At 37.5% G+C, this 15,611-nt stretch overlaps 2 protein-coding genes across 2 annotated transcripts; both read right to left on the reverse strand.

The window, feature by feature from the left end:
* Window positions 1-533: 533 nt before the first annotated feature.
* TM35_000401630 (putative ubiquitin-protein ligase) lies at window positions 534-14,237 on the reverse strand (the record flags this gene model as incomplete). The annotated part of the gene is made up of 1 exon (XM_029029778.1): window positions 534-14,237. One exon carries the CDS (start codon window positions 14,235-14,237, stop codon window positions 534-536), a length of 13,704 nt encoding a protein of 4,567 aa, XP_028878962.1.
* A 648-nt stretch (window positions 14,238-14,885) lies between these two features.
* On the reverse strand, window positions 14,886-15,359 carry TM35_000401640 (ran-binding protein 1; the record flags this gene model as incomplete). The annotated part of the gene is made up of 1 exon (XM_029029779.1): window positions 14,886-15,359. The coding sequence occupies one exon, from the start codon at window positions 15,357-15,359 to the stop codon at window positions 14,886-14,888; it is 474 nt and encodes a 157-aa protein (XP_028878963.1).
* Between the last annotated feature and the right edge of the window lie 252 nt (window positions 15,360-15,611).

Here is a 15,611-nt window from a genome sequence, read left to right on the forward strand (position 1 = left end):
AACAAACAAACAAACAAACAAACGAAAACAAAACAAGGTAAAGAAAACCAATATATATATATATATATATATATATATATAAAGAAAAAGATATTCTAATAAGAGAAGTAGAAAAAAAAAAAAGAAGAGAGTGTTAGAAGAAAAAAAAAAAGAGTAAGAAAGGGAAATATTGCAGGTAAATTATAAGGAGGAAGGGGAAACATAATATATATATATATATATTAAGAAAAACAAAGAGAGAGAGAGAGAGAGAGAACACATGTATTATTACTTTGCAAAAGTGCTGATGTTCATGTGTTGTTGGGTGTTGGAGTAAAGCCTCATGACGAAGTCTAACAAACCACAAATATCAAGGGGTAAATAGAAAAAGAAAAAAAAAAAAAAGAAAACGCAAAGAAAAAAAAAAGAAAAAAAAAGCAAAGAAGTAATGGTAATAGTAGTAGTAGTAGTAATAGTAGTAAGACGAAAAAAAGAAAAAGAGAGGTGAATGTGTTTGTGTGTTTGTGTGTATGTGATGTACGAAAAAAAAGAAACTACCGTAGATGCGAAAAGTCTTCAAATTCATCATCATCATTTTCCACATTCACTGTTAATGTGGGCTCTACATCACTTTGCGCATCCATATCCCCACGCACACGGAAATCCGCATCAATATCAAGACACTGCTGAATAGCAAACAGGAGTCGATCCCGCATCACATGTATAGAACTGTATCTTGGAAGGAAAAGCCAATAAAAACAAGTAGAGGAATGTGGCAGTCTATCATCATCATAGGCTTCAACAGATACACTATTATTACTACTGTTACTACCCGTACCAACTCCACTCTCTGTAGTATGAGTAGTATTAGTAGTATTAGTAGTACCACTAACACCAATTGCATTAGGAGTACTATTACTTCCTTGTCGACGTCGCCATGAGTGAAAATCAAGCATCACCCGCATTCGCATTCCTGTTGGAAGTCTCTCTCTCCCACTCACAAAACGCATAAAGAGTGCACGTTCTTGACGAGAAAATTCTCGTAAAACTTGACGAAGGTTTTGTATAAGAGTATCTTTTGCATCAATTCCCTCATATCGAGCGACATCTAATAATTTATCTGAATCATAGTCTGGTAAACCACAAACCACACGTTCCAATTCATACCATTTAAAAAGTGAAACTGCATAAATGGGTATTACTTGATGAAAACCATCAACTAAAGCCTTTATTTGTGCATTTCCCATAGTATGTAATTTAAATTGCATTATCATATTTAAAAAAATATCTACATTATAACGGCAAACACGTAATTGTTTACCACCAGGAAAGAGTTCTACCTCTTTTCCCGCATCATCTACAACAGAAAATCCTCCTGGACAGAGTTCTGCAATTTCTTCATCTGTAGCCATGGCTACTCCTCCATTATCTGAACGAGTTTGTTCTCGTATATACTGATAAGAGTGATAAGAAGATTTATCAATGAGTTCAAGATCTCCATTCTCTACTGGAGTTCCAACTAAAGCTTTCCAAAAACGACTTGGAAGATATAAAGGAAGTGGTTCGGCACTTCGTAAACAACCCGCAATAAGACGACCTAAGAATTGATACATTGTAAGTCGTACAGGGTATTCAATCTCTGGTTGTACTACAAACACTTCACGAGATCCCCCAATTTCATTTACTTGATTAGGACATGGAATAAAAAGTGGAAGAGATGTACTCATGAGTTCAGAGCATAATTGGGTAATACTTTCACGGTAAGGTCCACCAATATCATCTGCTCCTTCACCTAGAAAATTTACACTCCATAATTTTTTTCCCGTACAGAAAAAAGAAACCTCCTTCTCATGTAAAAGTTGATACACTTGACCAAATAAACTTCCCCGCATACGTTCAGATAAAGGAACAGTTAAATCTTTTACAAGAGAAAGTGCTTTTCGTCGGTTTAATGTAAGCTTTACATTTTCACCTGGAGAATTTGTTTGTAAGGAAAATTTATGTAAAACTCGTAAAGGTACAACTGGTAAAGTGTAGTGACGACAAGATTTAAGAGAACGACAAATAGGTCCAGTGAGGAACATATCATATTCCCCATGTAATAATGCCCAATGTGCATATGGAATTAAAAACTCTGTTAAACTTGTAATATTTTGTAAAGTAACAAAAAGACTTATAGCCTTTTCTCGTCCACCCAATTGATCATAGAGAAATTTATTACCACTTTTTTTAAGAGCTTCATCTGGACAATATGCCATTGGGTTATAAAAATTTAACTCTGTTAATGTTGAGAGTGATGATAACAAGAGTTGTGACTTTGATGGTGAGAAGGTAAGAGTATCATTACTACCATTCATTGAAATTTCTTTTACGTTTTCATCTTGTGTATAGTAATGTTCTAATGCTGTTCTCAAGGGAATGACTGTACTAAGTGCACGATAACCACAAGGTTGAAATGATAATTCATCATCACGAAAACAAACCAGTGCGGAATTCTTTGGATCTACACTAATAACTGGCATCAATCCATTTGTACACTTTACATTTGAAAAGAGCACTCCATTACCTTTCGTATCATGTACTTCTCTTACCGGAATCCCATTCACACGATAAGCAATCGTGCCAGCATTACAATCCACCATACACCCAATCACATCTCCATGTTTCCATAATTGTCCACCAACACTACGTCGATGTTTATTGTGTCGTGCGGTGGCTCTTCCTACTTCTAACACCCAAGAATCACGTGTATCCCCTAATGACTTGGAGCGAGACCACTGGGCAATAGCTGTAGAAGTTACCCAACCAACACTCACCTGTGCATCCCCACGAACAACAACCTCGTAGTACCAACAACCCATTCGAACACAGACAGTTCCTCGTAGAAAACAAGTTTCATCCTCAGCCCGAATCTCATTACCATGAAGTACAGACATCTTCATCTTATTATCACAAGGAAGAAGACTCACACTAAATGAACCACTACGTCCATATTGGTAAGCATTTGCCACCATATTTGCTTTTTCAAAGAATCTAGGTAATAATTTACTTTTAGGTTGTAGGTTATAGTTTTCCTCTATTTGACTGATACTTTTATTATTACTAGTACTGATACTATTATTATTACTATTATTATTATTATTATTATTATTATTATTATTATTATTATTAGTAGTAGTAGTAGTAGTAGTAGTAGTAGTAGTAATAGTAGTATTATTGTTGTTGCTGGATGCTAGAACTTCACTCACATCCACTGCTGCCAGTAGTGTCCATAGCATGGAAGTAGGGGATATCATATAATTCAAAGGATCAACCGGAAGAAAACCGAGTGGTAAACTACATGTAAACGGTGAAGCCCCAAAATTTACATCTACACCACTAGCACCAAAAGAAACTGCAGGAAAAAAGGATGTACTTGAACTATTACCACGATTTACTTTTAAATTGTCAAACATACTTACTTGACGATCATCATGCATACAGGCTAACGTTCCAGCTTCTAGATCTAATAAGATACCAATAACATCTAAGGCTTTCCATTTTGTACGAACAGCAAAATCATGTCGAAATCCATGATAAAAACGACACATTTGAGAACTTTCAAAGCCCCAGGATTCACAATCATGTCCAAGTCCTTGAGAAGTTAATACAGAGTGTTGTTGGGCACGTTCCGTCACTACACCAACAGATATAGCATCTCCACTAGCTGGAATACGTACTTCAAAATAAAATCTTCCTCTTTTAAAACCAATACTACTACGTGCAGACATTAAACCACGATCACAACAAGCATACCAAATACCATTACCCCGTTGAGATATAGTCGTTTTAGGTCGATGTTGTATTGGTGTACCAGATGAAGGTAATGTCATTAACCGTACATACCCACGTTCTAGTACAGTTGGTTCCTGAACCTCTTTCATATTATAAAGTGTTGGTGGTACTGGAGTCCCTATACCTACAGAACGTTCCCAAAGTGAATAAAGACGTTTCCAACGTTTTCGGGTAAAATATTCATGATTAACATTATTCCATGCTGCTTCCAAACGCATAGCGGCTACTAATAATTCAAATGAACTCTGAACCGTAAGATTGTAAAAACCAAGTGGAGGTGATGGTAGAGATGATCCTTTAGAAGATATCTGTCCACGATGTAAAACAGACATTAATGGTACATTCAAGTGTGCAAGTAATATCTTTAATGGTGTTTGATCATGTTGAGCAAAGTTTGGTACACTACGCCAGAGTTCTAATACAGCTGTTAACAAACGACGTGCCGGTAAAGCAGAGGACTTTGTCGTTCCTGAATGCACTGTTAAGAGTGATAAAAATGGTGTATTCAGAAAATATGGTAAACCACAATGAAGACGATCATATCTTGTTAACATATCCCGCAAAACAGAAAATATACTACAGGCTACAAATGGTCTTACCGATCGGGCGGTAACGGTAAGGGTAGAAGCCACGGTGCGAGAACTCACAATGGGTCTTAAGTAAAACCAAAGAATATCACTTGGAATTTCTAATTCTGGCCATCCACCTTGAGCATCTGGATATTTAGCTAAAAGTACTTTTTGTCTTCGATCACGTAAAAGTGTTAAGTGTTCAATACCACGACTCTTTGCATCAAAAGAAATTGTCCCTCCAGGTCCATTCAGAATGGCAATTGGTACTAATTGAATATCTGCCGTAACGTGAGAGAGTGGTGGAAGTTCTACACTAAAGGACTCAGTATCATCATATAATGCATCACTGATAGCACGTACTGCCTCTTGAAAACTGTATTCCAATTGATTTTTAGAATTAATAGAAAGAAACCACAACTTCACAAACTCTGAAATGTTCACCAGTGTATCCTCATCCATAGCCCCGGTATCAGAATATCGTAATAAATTAATAAGATGTCGTACAAGATCTGTACTTCCAATGATATTCGCAGGATTCACAACAGCCTTATCTAATACAGATTGTGATGAGGATGAGGATGATGATGGGTTTTCATTATTATTATTATTATTATTATTATTATTATTATTACAGTCCTTTTCCCCAAGAATTCTATCAATTTTCAGAACACGATAGGCTGGAGAAACAGCTTGACGAATAGCGGCCAAAACACAATGTCGACTGAGGTGTGCCGTTATACTTTGTAAGTAATCACTACCAATCTGTATTAATTGTGGACGATCTAATCCTGCAAAGAACATTTCAAACTCATGTCGGGGAACAAATAAGGGAAGTTCTGCATGACTTGTCATATCACTACGTGGAGGTTTATCTAAATTCACAGTTCCTGAAAAGACTGGAAATGGTGCCCAATGTACATTTCCATAAAGTATACCCATACAATCTTTATTTTCAGAGAAGGTTTCATTCCCTGTAGATTCTGCGAAACGGAAAAATACATGATAAGCATCTGCAATACTTAATATAGGTAATGATTGTTCACGGGCAACAATATCAGCTGTCGTCCTTTGTGCTTTAAGTGTACGAGCACATCCCCAAAGACGAACACTATCTACACATACCATCATAGAATCAATAACTTCATTATTACCACTACTAATACTTTTACGTTCATTTGTTCTCTTACTTCTTAAATTTTCAGCCATATTTAAACTGCCGCTTCGACTCATAACACTATTTTGACACTCTTGAATTTCATTTCCCATTACCACTTGTTCAATACCTCCAGTTCGTAAAAGACCTTCCAAACGAGAAGCAAACGTTTTTGGTAACATGGCTGTTGTACCAACACCATCTTTATATAAAGTTACACCTTTACTTTCTACTACTAATGCTATATGAATCCAATGATCCCAATCTTCACGTAATAGTTTAGTTGAAACTACTTCCACTTCTCTTTGTGTTTCTTCTATTAAGCATTGAATACTATTATCTAATAATATTACACTTAAAAGAGGTACTACTGTATTCGTTTTTCCCTTTTCATATAATGAAAAAAGAGTAAAATCGGTTCGAGGTCGTTGCCATGAAGATGGAATCACAAATGCTTCTCCTAATTCTGGAAAAGGACGATCATACAACATGACACTCGCTTCAAGTGTGACCCCATCTGTCCATTGAGGAATAATACTTTTTTTTCCACATGATTTTAAAGTAAGTGTTCCAATTAAAGAATCCTTCGCTCCACTAAAACATAACACCGTAGGAGTCAGACTAGTAGTCGCATGTCCTTGTGCAAAGTGAGCCATGCAAGGCATCATACTAAATGTATCTGACTCTGAACGGGATTCCACAGATATATTCATCACACCCTCCGCCCCAGCAGATAACATAGTTTGTACCGGTGTCGTCACACCTAATGGTGGGAGACGATGAAAATCAACATTTTGTGTAGGTTGATTATATAAAACTGTAGAAAGTGTATTCTGTACATTAGTTGTTAAAGAGGAAGGTACAACGGCATCAAATGAAGTTTTTCGTGGGAATTGTAATATTTGTTGTACCACTATTGGGATAACTTCATATAAATAACATAATGGTAATGGTACCTTTGCTATTACACGAGAAGCAAAATTATTCACACGACTTATAATATCATGTTCGAGTAATGCTTGACTTGAAAAAGGATCCTGTTTTAATACTCCCAGTGTTATTCGCAGAAAACATGCAATTACAGCCCATAAAAAAGGTGATGGAGAAGTTTTTAATGGAAGTGAGAAAAGGTGTTCTAGTGCGGGTACTAAAAAAATTAAAAGTACACTTGAATTTGGAAGAATTACTTCATCTTGAGAAGCATTAATGAGACTTTCAAATGTTACTTCACGTTCCTCTAATAGATTATAAGATAATGCTGGTAGAACTGTAACAACATTTGATTTTTGTTGACAATCCACAATATATGCAGTTTCCATAGTAGCAAGGGAATCATCTACACTTATTTGAACCTTTTTACCTGGTCCTAATATACTTGTAGGGACTCCACCAATTACATAAGCCCATACCAGTAATCGAGTCTCTTTTGCACGTATTTCTTCTTCTTCTTCCTCTGCTGAATGCATAAGGTCATCTAGAAAAGCATCTTGTAATTCACATAACTCTTCATCCCATGGAGCTTTGCAAACAAGTGTATGTAATGCATCTGCACATCGCACACCTATATCACTGAGAGAACCACTAGATACACATCGAAGCGCAAAAGCAAAAATAAATTCAAGTGTTAAACTTTTTTCACACTCCGTATGAATCATTTCTTTTATTACCATTATAGTTTCTTCTGCCCCAAATAATGGGTTAACAGCTGAAGGATGACAATAACGAAGTAAAAGTACACTTGTACGAATACACATCTCTACTAAATTAGGAACTGCAAGACTCTTTATCATAGATGTAGAAATTGTTTTTGTTTTTGCTAAGAAATTAGCACAAACACAGAGTCTAAATGCCAATAATAATGTATGTGGACATGAATGTTGATTACATAAAAATTTTTCTGGAAATGCCTGAGCAATTGTACTAGCAAATGTACAAATAAGACTTACTTGTTCTAATACACGATCTTGGCCAGGAAGATTTGGTTGCATCAAATATTGTAGACAACTGTGCAGTTCTAATTCAAGTTCTTCAAATAGAGAATCAAGGAATAGAGCACAACCACGTCTTTCACTAATGGCCACTGTGGAATTACCCAAACCTACTGCACATTGAAGTCCTAAAGATTTAAGAACTTTAAGAGATTCCATTAAAGCATTCTCATGAGGAGTTAATTGAATAACTAATTCATTATTTTCATCATCTACAGTACCAGAGGATTTACCAAGTGGTATTTGTTTTCGTGTTCCTCTGCTATCTTGACGGTGTAAACGCTCAGTTGCATGTTCTTGACATAATGCACCTGAATTATCATTAACAAAAATAGTGCAAAAACTACGAAAGATTACTCTTACTACATGTTGTTGTTGTAGAAAGCAAAAATCTCTGGGTAACCAGTTCCTATTAAGTACTTCACTTAATATCGCAGGATGAAAGGAATCACTATCCGTTGATCTCTCAACAACACTACCAACATCATCATCTCCCTCTCCTCCTCCTCCTCCTTTTGTTCCTGTTATTTTCTTATTGTTTCCCACAGGGGTAGATAATTTCGTGATAACACATAAGTGTCGGAGAATTTCATACATTGTCCAGCGAAGTGCAAATCGAGTTTGGCTTAAACAACCTGAAATACCAGTTTCAAAATGCAATCGTGAACCAACGGCACCATTAAAAAGCAATGAAGCAAATTTAGATGCGGAAACAGGATCATTTTCAAAGAGACGTTTCATATGTCGAAGTCCATCAAGACGTTGAGAAGCCATCTTTTCACGAGTTTCAAGAGTTTCCTTTAACTTCGTTATTGTTAATTCTGAAGAAAGGATAATCTTCTGTACCAAGTTAATGGCAGATTCAACTTGAAGAGCGGACCAATCATGTGTAAGGGCATAGTGATACATTTTTCGTAATCGCATAATCACAAATGCTCTTTTCCATCTCATATTACGACCACTCCTCTGAGGGATAACTTTATCTGCAAATGAGCGGGCAAGAAAAAGAGATGATAAGAAAATATGTTCTACATCGGAGGCTCTTTCCATTCGAAGTAATAATTGACATTTATCCTGGGCATCACGAATCAAACGTCGAAAGTTTTTAGAATCTTGAGATCGACGATTCAGTAACTCATTCCTTACGCCTTTTAATTGTAATGATGTACTCGCCAAAAGATGAAAACATTCTTCTTCTGACATATATTGAAGTTGTTGACTACTAAGATGAATAATAGCAACTGTTGCAAGAGAGATAAGAGTTCCAACATCTGGTGGAGTCTTGGATGCCAATGGATCTTTTTTATTTGCAATGGCTTCCCACTTTTCTCGATGACGGCGATATAAATCGTCCATTAAAGAGAAATGAGTAGTAGTTTCCGCATTTGATGAACGAATTCCTCCTGATAAGAGAGGATTATTACATATCTCTTGTAATAGAATATTTTGATTATTCGTATGAGATGATATGTGGGAAGAAGCTGAAGTTGTATCGGATATACCATAAGTAAGTTGACCAAGTGACATAAAAGATGCTATCCACGATGATGCGAGAGTAAGTGCGGTATCAAGAATAGGAAGCGACCAACGATCTGTTCTCTGTGGACTTCTTGAAAGATATCCAGTAAGCAATGTAAGAAGTGAATGATATTCTGCACGAAGAGAATTCAGTTTATATAAAAGCCAATCGGACTCTTCTCGTGTAATAATAAGAGGAAGAGCCGTAACGGCTGTATGTAGTGGGGAACCAACAAAGGAACATTCCAAAACATCAATCACCATTGCTGCTGTATTAGATGAAGTATCTTTTCCTATTTTTGTATTCTTCTCACGAGATGCAAAGAGTCTTTGATGTAGCGTTTTAAAAGTCATCTCAGCACTATCAAATAATTCTGTATAATAGTTCTTCAAAATGGGATTAAGACTTGTAGAGAGTGGAAGGGCAAAAATACTACTTACCGCCCGACACATCCCTGTTTCATTTAAGTCACCTATGGTCACACTACTACATTGACCGATGAGTAATAACTGTAGTGTACCAATGGCTTCTGAAATGGAAGAAAGAATACTTAATTGTTGTTGTCGAGGTTCATTTGGTACATGTGATGTCATTTGTCGTGAAGACTCTGTTAACAATGTAGAGAGAGTCGTTTTGATTACCAGAAGTTTCTCTTGTGTTTGAGAATCTATACCTTCTTCCTCCTTTCCCTTTGTATTGTTGTTGTTATTATTATTATTATTATTATTATTATTATTATTATTATTATTATCCATCGATTTCACAAGAGCCGCTGCAGAGCTAATATCCGTAAAACTTTTTACAATAGCATCCAGTAATACATTCATGGCTGGCGAACGTGGTGTGGTTTGTTGATCACGACTCAATATCTCTCGTAACAGTTTTGCCCGCACAGCCGCACTAGGGAAGAAAAGTGTTACTCCCTCACGAATGATCACACAAGCAAGAATAGCCAATTCCGAAGGAAGATTAAAACCAGCTTCATTAAGAATATCCGCAAGAACACCAAGAAGACTTGTTCCTCGTTGTAATACAGGGGATAAAACTTCACTAAATGAATCATTCGTTGGATTTGTTTTCCCATTCTTTAGGGTTGAGGCAATATTTGCTGGAGCTGTAGTATTAATAGTAGTGACTACAGATGATGGAGATGATGTTGTTGTTGTTGTTGGTGTTGTTGTTGCTTTTGTTGCGGACGTATTTGATTGCATTAATGGACTGTTTTCCTGCCATACCGCACTGCGTCGACGTTGAATGATATTTAATACATTCATTACACCTCTCATATCATCAACTTGCCTAATCTCAGATAATGCAATGGAATCTGGATGTAACTTAAATTCACATACACGTCTAATAATACGAATAAGAATTCGTAGAGCGGTGGTGATTATACTTGCAGAAGTATCATCTTTTAAATTAGCTGAACGTCTAGCGTTCATAACTTTAACAGCACGACAGTGTTCACGTAAGAGAAGTTGAACTTCTTGTACACACCTAACACTAACATCATCCAATAGTGGACTAAACAATTGATACTCAGATTCCCCACTAGTAGTCTCTGCATAAGAAGAAAGAATACTTAATAACCATTGCGCTAGAGAATTAAATAATAATCTTGGTGCTTGAATATCAACCACGACTCTTCCTTTATTGTTACCATCAATTAAACCAGAAGAACTTATACTTCTACTACTACTATTACCACCACCACCATTTTCATGTGGTTTTGCATAACTGAAATATGACTGAGAGTCTATACCATTATTCCATGTTGTTCCTATACTCTTCTCTTGTAAAGGGGCAGATACACAAGAGAGCATTCCAGTAGCTAATATTTGTTGTTGTAGACCTTCAGCAGGTCCAGCATTCTCTGGTTTTGTACGGAATATCTCCCAATAATGTCCACTACGATCACAACCAATAAAACCCATTTTAGTTCGTTGTCGTAGTACAAATCTTCCATTTTCACTTTTTCCAGTTTTGATATTAAAAAAGGTTACTTGTCGAACATGTTTTAGTTCTGGAAAACCAGAAATTGCCTCTGCTTTTTTTTCTACCATTCCAATATGAGTTCCATTAAAAAATAATTGGGTATTCGCCAATCGTGGGAGTTCACCACTTGTAATATTAACAACAACAGAAGTTCCTCCATTTGTTACTCCTGAATATATATTATTATGTAATGAACTCAACAAAGGATGATCAAAACACCCTACACGGGCAAAATGACCTTTTATTATAGCATAACGACCGAATGCCGGTCCCGATCGAACATGATTATAAACAACATTTCCATTTCCCTCATTAAAAAGATATTGAGAGATAAGTCCAGGTTCATCTCCAGAGAGAATTCTACGTGAATCCCGAACAATCTCACAAAAGGATCTACTTCCTCTCCATACACGTAAAGCTGCTATTCGACACACACAATCATTCCCTGCCGTCCATCGATGTCTAGGATTCTCTAATGACACTTGTGGCCCTTGTTTGGTGCGGGAAACCTCTTCGTTGTCAAGATACAATCGCCAATTCCCATCAAAGACTAAGACGACGTGCAGAAAACTATTATCCGACGCCGGGGCCACAGGGGCAGAGACTACACACATCCCACGGGAGTCGTGACGGTAGCCGCCGCGTATGCGCCATGCACCCTCAACTCGTGTGGTCTCAAGAAAGACTTCACCACTACTGGCACGATCCCCATGTTGGTAAAAGACAGAAGTATCATCCTTTTCAAGTATTTTAATCCATACTTCTATCGTAACATGACCTCCAGTAGTAGTTAAGCAAGTTTCTGGAGAACCAAAGTCAATGATACAACCCTTACGTAATGATAAACATGAATGAAGTGTACGATCAAGAGGTATAATTTGTAAGGAACCAGATTCTTGAACTTCTGGAAAATTACTGATATTAAACAATTGCATTTCAAGATTTGGAGAACTTGACAAAACATCATTATTATCATCCCCATTATCATTAGGTGATGCCGAATTAGCACGAGGAGTATTGTATACAAGAACTATTTGATCTCCTGGTCCTGAAACAAGTGACATGCAGCGAGAATTTACAGGCCATTGTGGGGCATCTGATACTTTTACAATACGACGAATTTCTAATGCGGTATTATACATCACAACAGCAATACCAGCAGCTATCATATTATCTGTTAAAAGTAAAACAGTACCAGTTTGACCAAAAGCAATACTAGATCTTGAACATTGCGTACAACATTCTTTTGGCTCAGATGTCGTGCAGACAAGTGCATATACTCCTGCAATATTGTTTCGTTTACTAAGACCATACATAGTGTGAATATAAACGGAACTTTGATCATACCCTACAGATAAAATTGCGGCACCGACATCACGTTCAAATAATGTGAGTTGTTCAATATCTTCTTCAACAGCATCAATAGCTTCATTAATATTAGGAAGGTAATATTTGGGCTTTAGTGCAAATTCACTATCCCGTAACCATAACTTTGTCGCCTGAGAAACTTCATAGTTTGGAATACGAAGAAGATATCGTACAGCACGAAGTACTTCACTTACAGTACCACACTGAAGGGCCATCAATACAAGGAGTTCCACTAGTGCAGCCTCTAAGCAAGCACTAGAATTATCAATATTGCTATTTTGGTTGTTGTTGTTGTTGTTATTATTATTGTTCTTGTTGTTGTTGTTGTTGTTGTTGTGGCCACTATCACTCTCCTTATTTCCATGGACTCTCTCAATGAGTGCAACGACGTTATCCAGTGCCATTCGCACAACATCTGGAGAAAGTGAAGTTCCTAAGTTTTGCGGTGCTGAAGATGTCTCTGCAAGTCCAAACAATGTGATTCCTCGTAGATATTCTTGTAGATTAAGTACCAAAGGTAACATCGTAACACTTGATGTTGTCATACTAGCATGTGAAAACATGTGAATAAGAACTAATGCACCACAATTAAGTGCGGCATCTATTCCACCACGTGAGTTTATACCAGTATTCAAAAGAGCATGCTGATCTCTACGTAACATTTCAGCTGTTACATCACGATTAAGAAACGTTTCTGAAGGTGTGATTCCATCACTACAATATCGTCGAACTGCTTGAATAGCCCTAAGCACTACTGTTAGACGTGCATTTGCCGCACGGGGCGCCTCATACTCCTGTGAAAAAACTCCAGTCTCCTCTGATTGTGATGAAGCAACATCCACAACACCCGCTCCCGATGCTGAAATGAGAGCAGAAGAAGAAGTACTAGTAATACCAGTAGTATTATTAGTAGTATTAGTAGCCGTATTCGTCGTCGTCGTAGTCGTCGTAGTAGTAGTTGTAGTTGTTGTTGTGGGATTGGCTGTAGTTGTATTCGTATTACCATTAGTGATAGTGGTAGTAATAGTAGTAGTAGTAGTCTGACGCCACTTGTGACGTGTTTTGTGTCCCTCTTTATCCATAAAAAGAGGACTAAACACGTAGGAATCCAATGGCACCTTATCTAACTGATCTGGTGTTAATGGTAAATATACAGAAGCTTGTGGGAATGCAAAACGGTCAATCCAGTTTAACTTTTTTGCGTGACGATCATGTACTTTATGATACTCAAATCGCACAAACTGATGACGGTAGTGAAGAGAGACAGCAGGATATACTTCTGGTGCGAGATTGCTTATTTCCCCAACGACAGACTTATCACCGACTCGCACTGTCATGCGTGAAGCTTCATAATCCAATGTAAGTATAACGCGATCACCAGTACCAAATACAACACTGGCATTTGCATCTTGTCGTCGCCAGTGACCGTAGAATTTACCTGCACGACTTATACACCATCCACCACCTTGAGAGATAAAGGAATCATACTTGGCGAAGCTTTTAGGAACAATTCCAAGCATCATTCCACTACCATCTGTTGTTTCACCTTGATGTTCAATCTTTACACACCACTCATGTACACCTCGACGAATGCCTTCCGTTACTTGAAGTGTAATCCATCCATTGCCCGGTTTCATTGCAGAAGCCTCCGTGATGATAACATCACCACGTGGAGTTGTTGTATCAAGCAGAAAATTTTTTCTCGGCGCGGAACTGCGCTCCATTACTACTTGCATCTGATCAACAAAATTTACAACAGCCGCCGGATCGTGAAGTTGACCCTGCGGCCCATTTGCAACATTTACATACTGAACACTAAGCTCGTCCATTCCCACTTGTATCACCCTGTTCCCTTTGCGATTTTCAGAGAGATGCAGTTAATAGTACAAGCTATCACTAGGGTAATATAGAAGCATAGCAACAAGAAAGAAAAAAAAAGAAAAAGAAAACGATTATAGATACAATTCTTCATTACCATCATAGTATAGATGTTGATCACTGTTTTTTTTTTTTTTTATCATTATATATAGCAATAACACAGAAGTGAGAAAAAAAGAAAAAGAAATAAGAGTGAATAAAGAATCAAAAATGGTGTAAGTACTGCATTTCTCTCACTTTATTTCTCTAACTTTGTATGTATATCTGTAATGTATGCGTGTGTGCACATTTGTTTATTTTTTTTTTATTTTTTTATTTTCGTTGTTGTTGTTGTTGAGCTATTGTTTTCATATTGTCACTGTGAGGCTCATCATCGTTATACAGAAGAAGAAGAACAACAACAAGTAAGTTATACTCCACGTTATTTCAGCCCCCCCGTATTTACATACTCTAAGATTAAACCAAGCACCAATATACACGAGGGCGCAAGAAACACAAACATAACCATAAACAGATAAATAAATAAAAAGAAGAGAAAAGAGAGAAAAAAGAGGGGGGATGAACCCACACCCACCTCCCCCCAATGCACACATCATATCTTACACAGAAGAAGCGGCGATGGCATCATGGAAAGCAGTTAAAGCCTTTGCCGCCAATTCCTTATTGGGAAAGCGCATCACAAAATTCTCCGGGAATCCCTCTTCATCATCTGTGTAGTCCTTGTGTGCCATCCACAGCAGTGCCTTCTCATTCTGTGGGTGAAGTTTAACCTTCATGGACTTGAGCAGAAAGTGCTGCGCGGCCAATTTGCCAATGCCCTCACGGCGAAAGACAAACATGAACTTTCCCTTATCATCCTTCTTGCGCAGTATCTTTCCTACACCCTGTCCACGCTCCTTCCATTGATTCTCTCCCTCGTCAAAGCGCAGCAGCTTCGCCGTCTCCTGCCACACTACATCATACTTCTCCTCGCCGCTCTGCACTTCGACCGGCGCAAAGCGGGCCGCACCGCCATCGGAGACGGCAACCTCCTCAATCTCCATGAGTTCATTCTCAGTCTTGTCACCCGACATTTTGACGCTCCTGTACAAGTACAAATAAAAACGAAAAGGAAGAAGAAAGAAAGAAAAAACCTTTGCTGAACAAGGGTTCATAATAGTGAAAGAAAAAAAAAAAAAAAGAAAAGAGAAGAGAAGGAAAAAAATGATAATAGAAGAAATAAAATTCCAAATAAGAAACATAGAGGTGAAATCAACACGGTCGTTAAATAGTGGGACTTTCATTGCGTCTCCACTTTCTGCAAGACTCAAGAAAATCATTGCACA

Source organism: Trypanosoma theileri, assembly GCF_002087225.1.
Source record: "Trypanosoma theileri isolate Edinburgh chromosome Unknown TM35_Tth_40_V1, whole genome shotgun sequence".
Taxonomy (NCBI): Eukaryota; Euglenozoa; class Kinetoplastea; order Trypanosomatida; family Trypanosomatidae; genus Trypanosoma; species Trypanosoma theileri.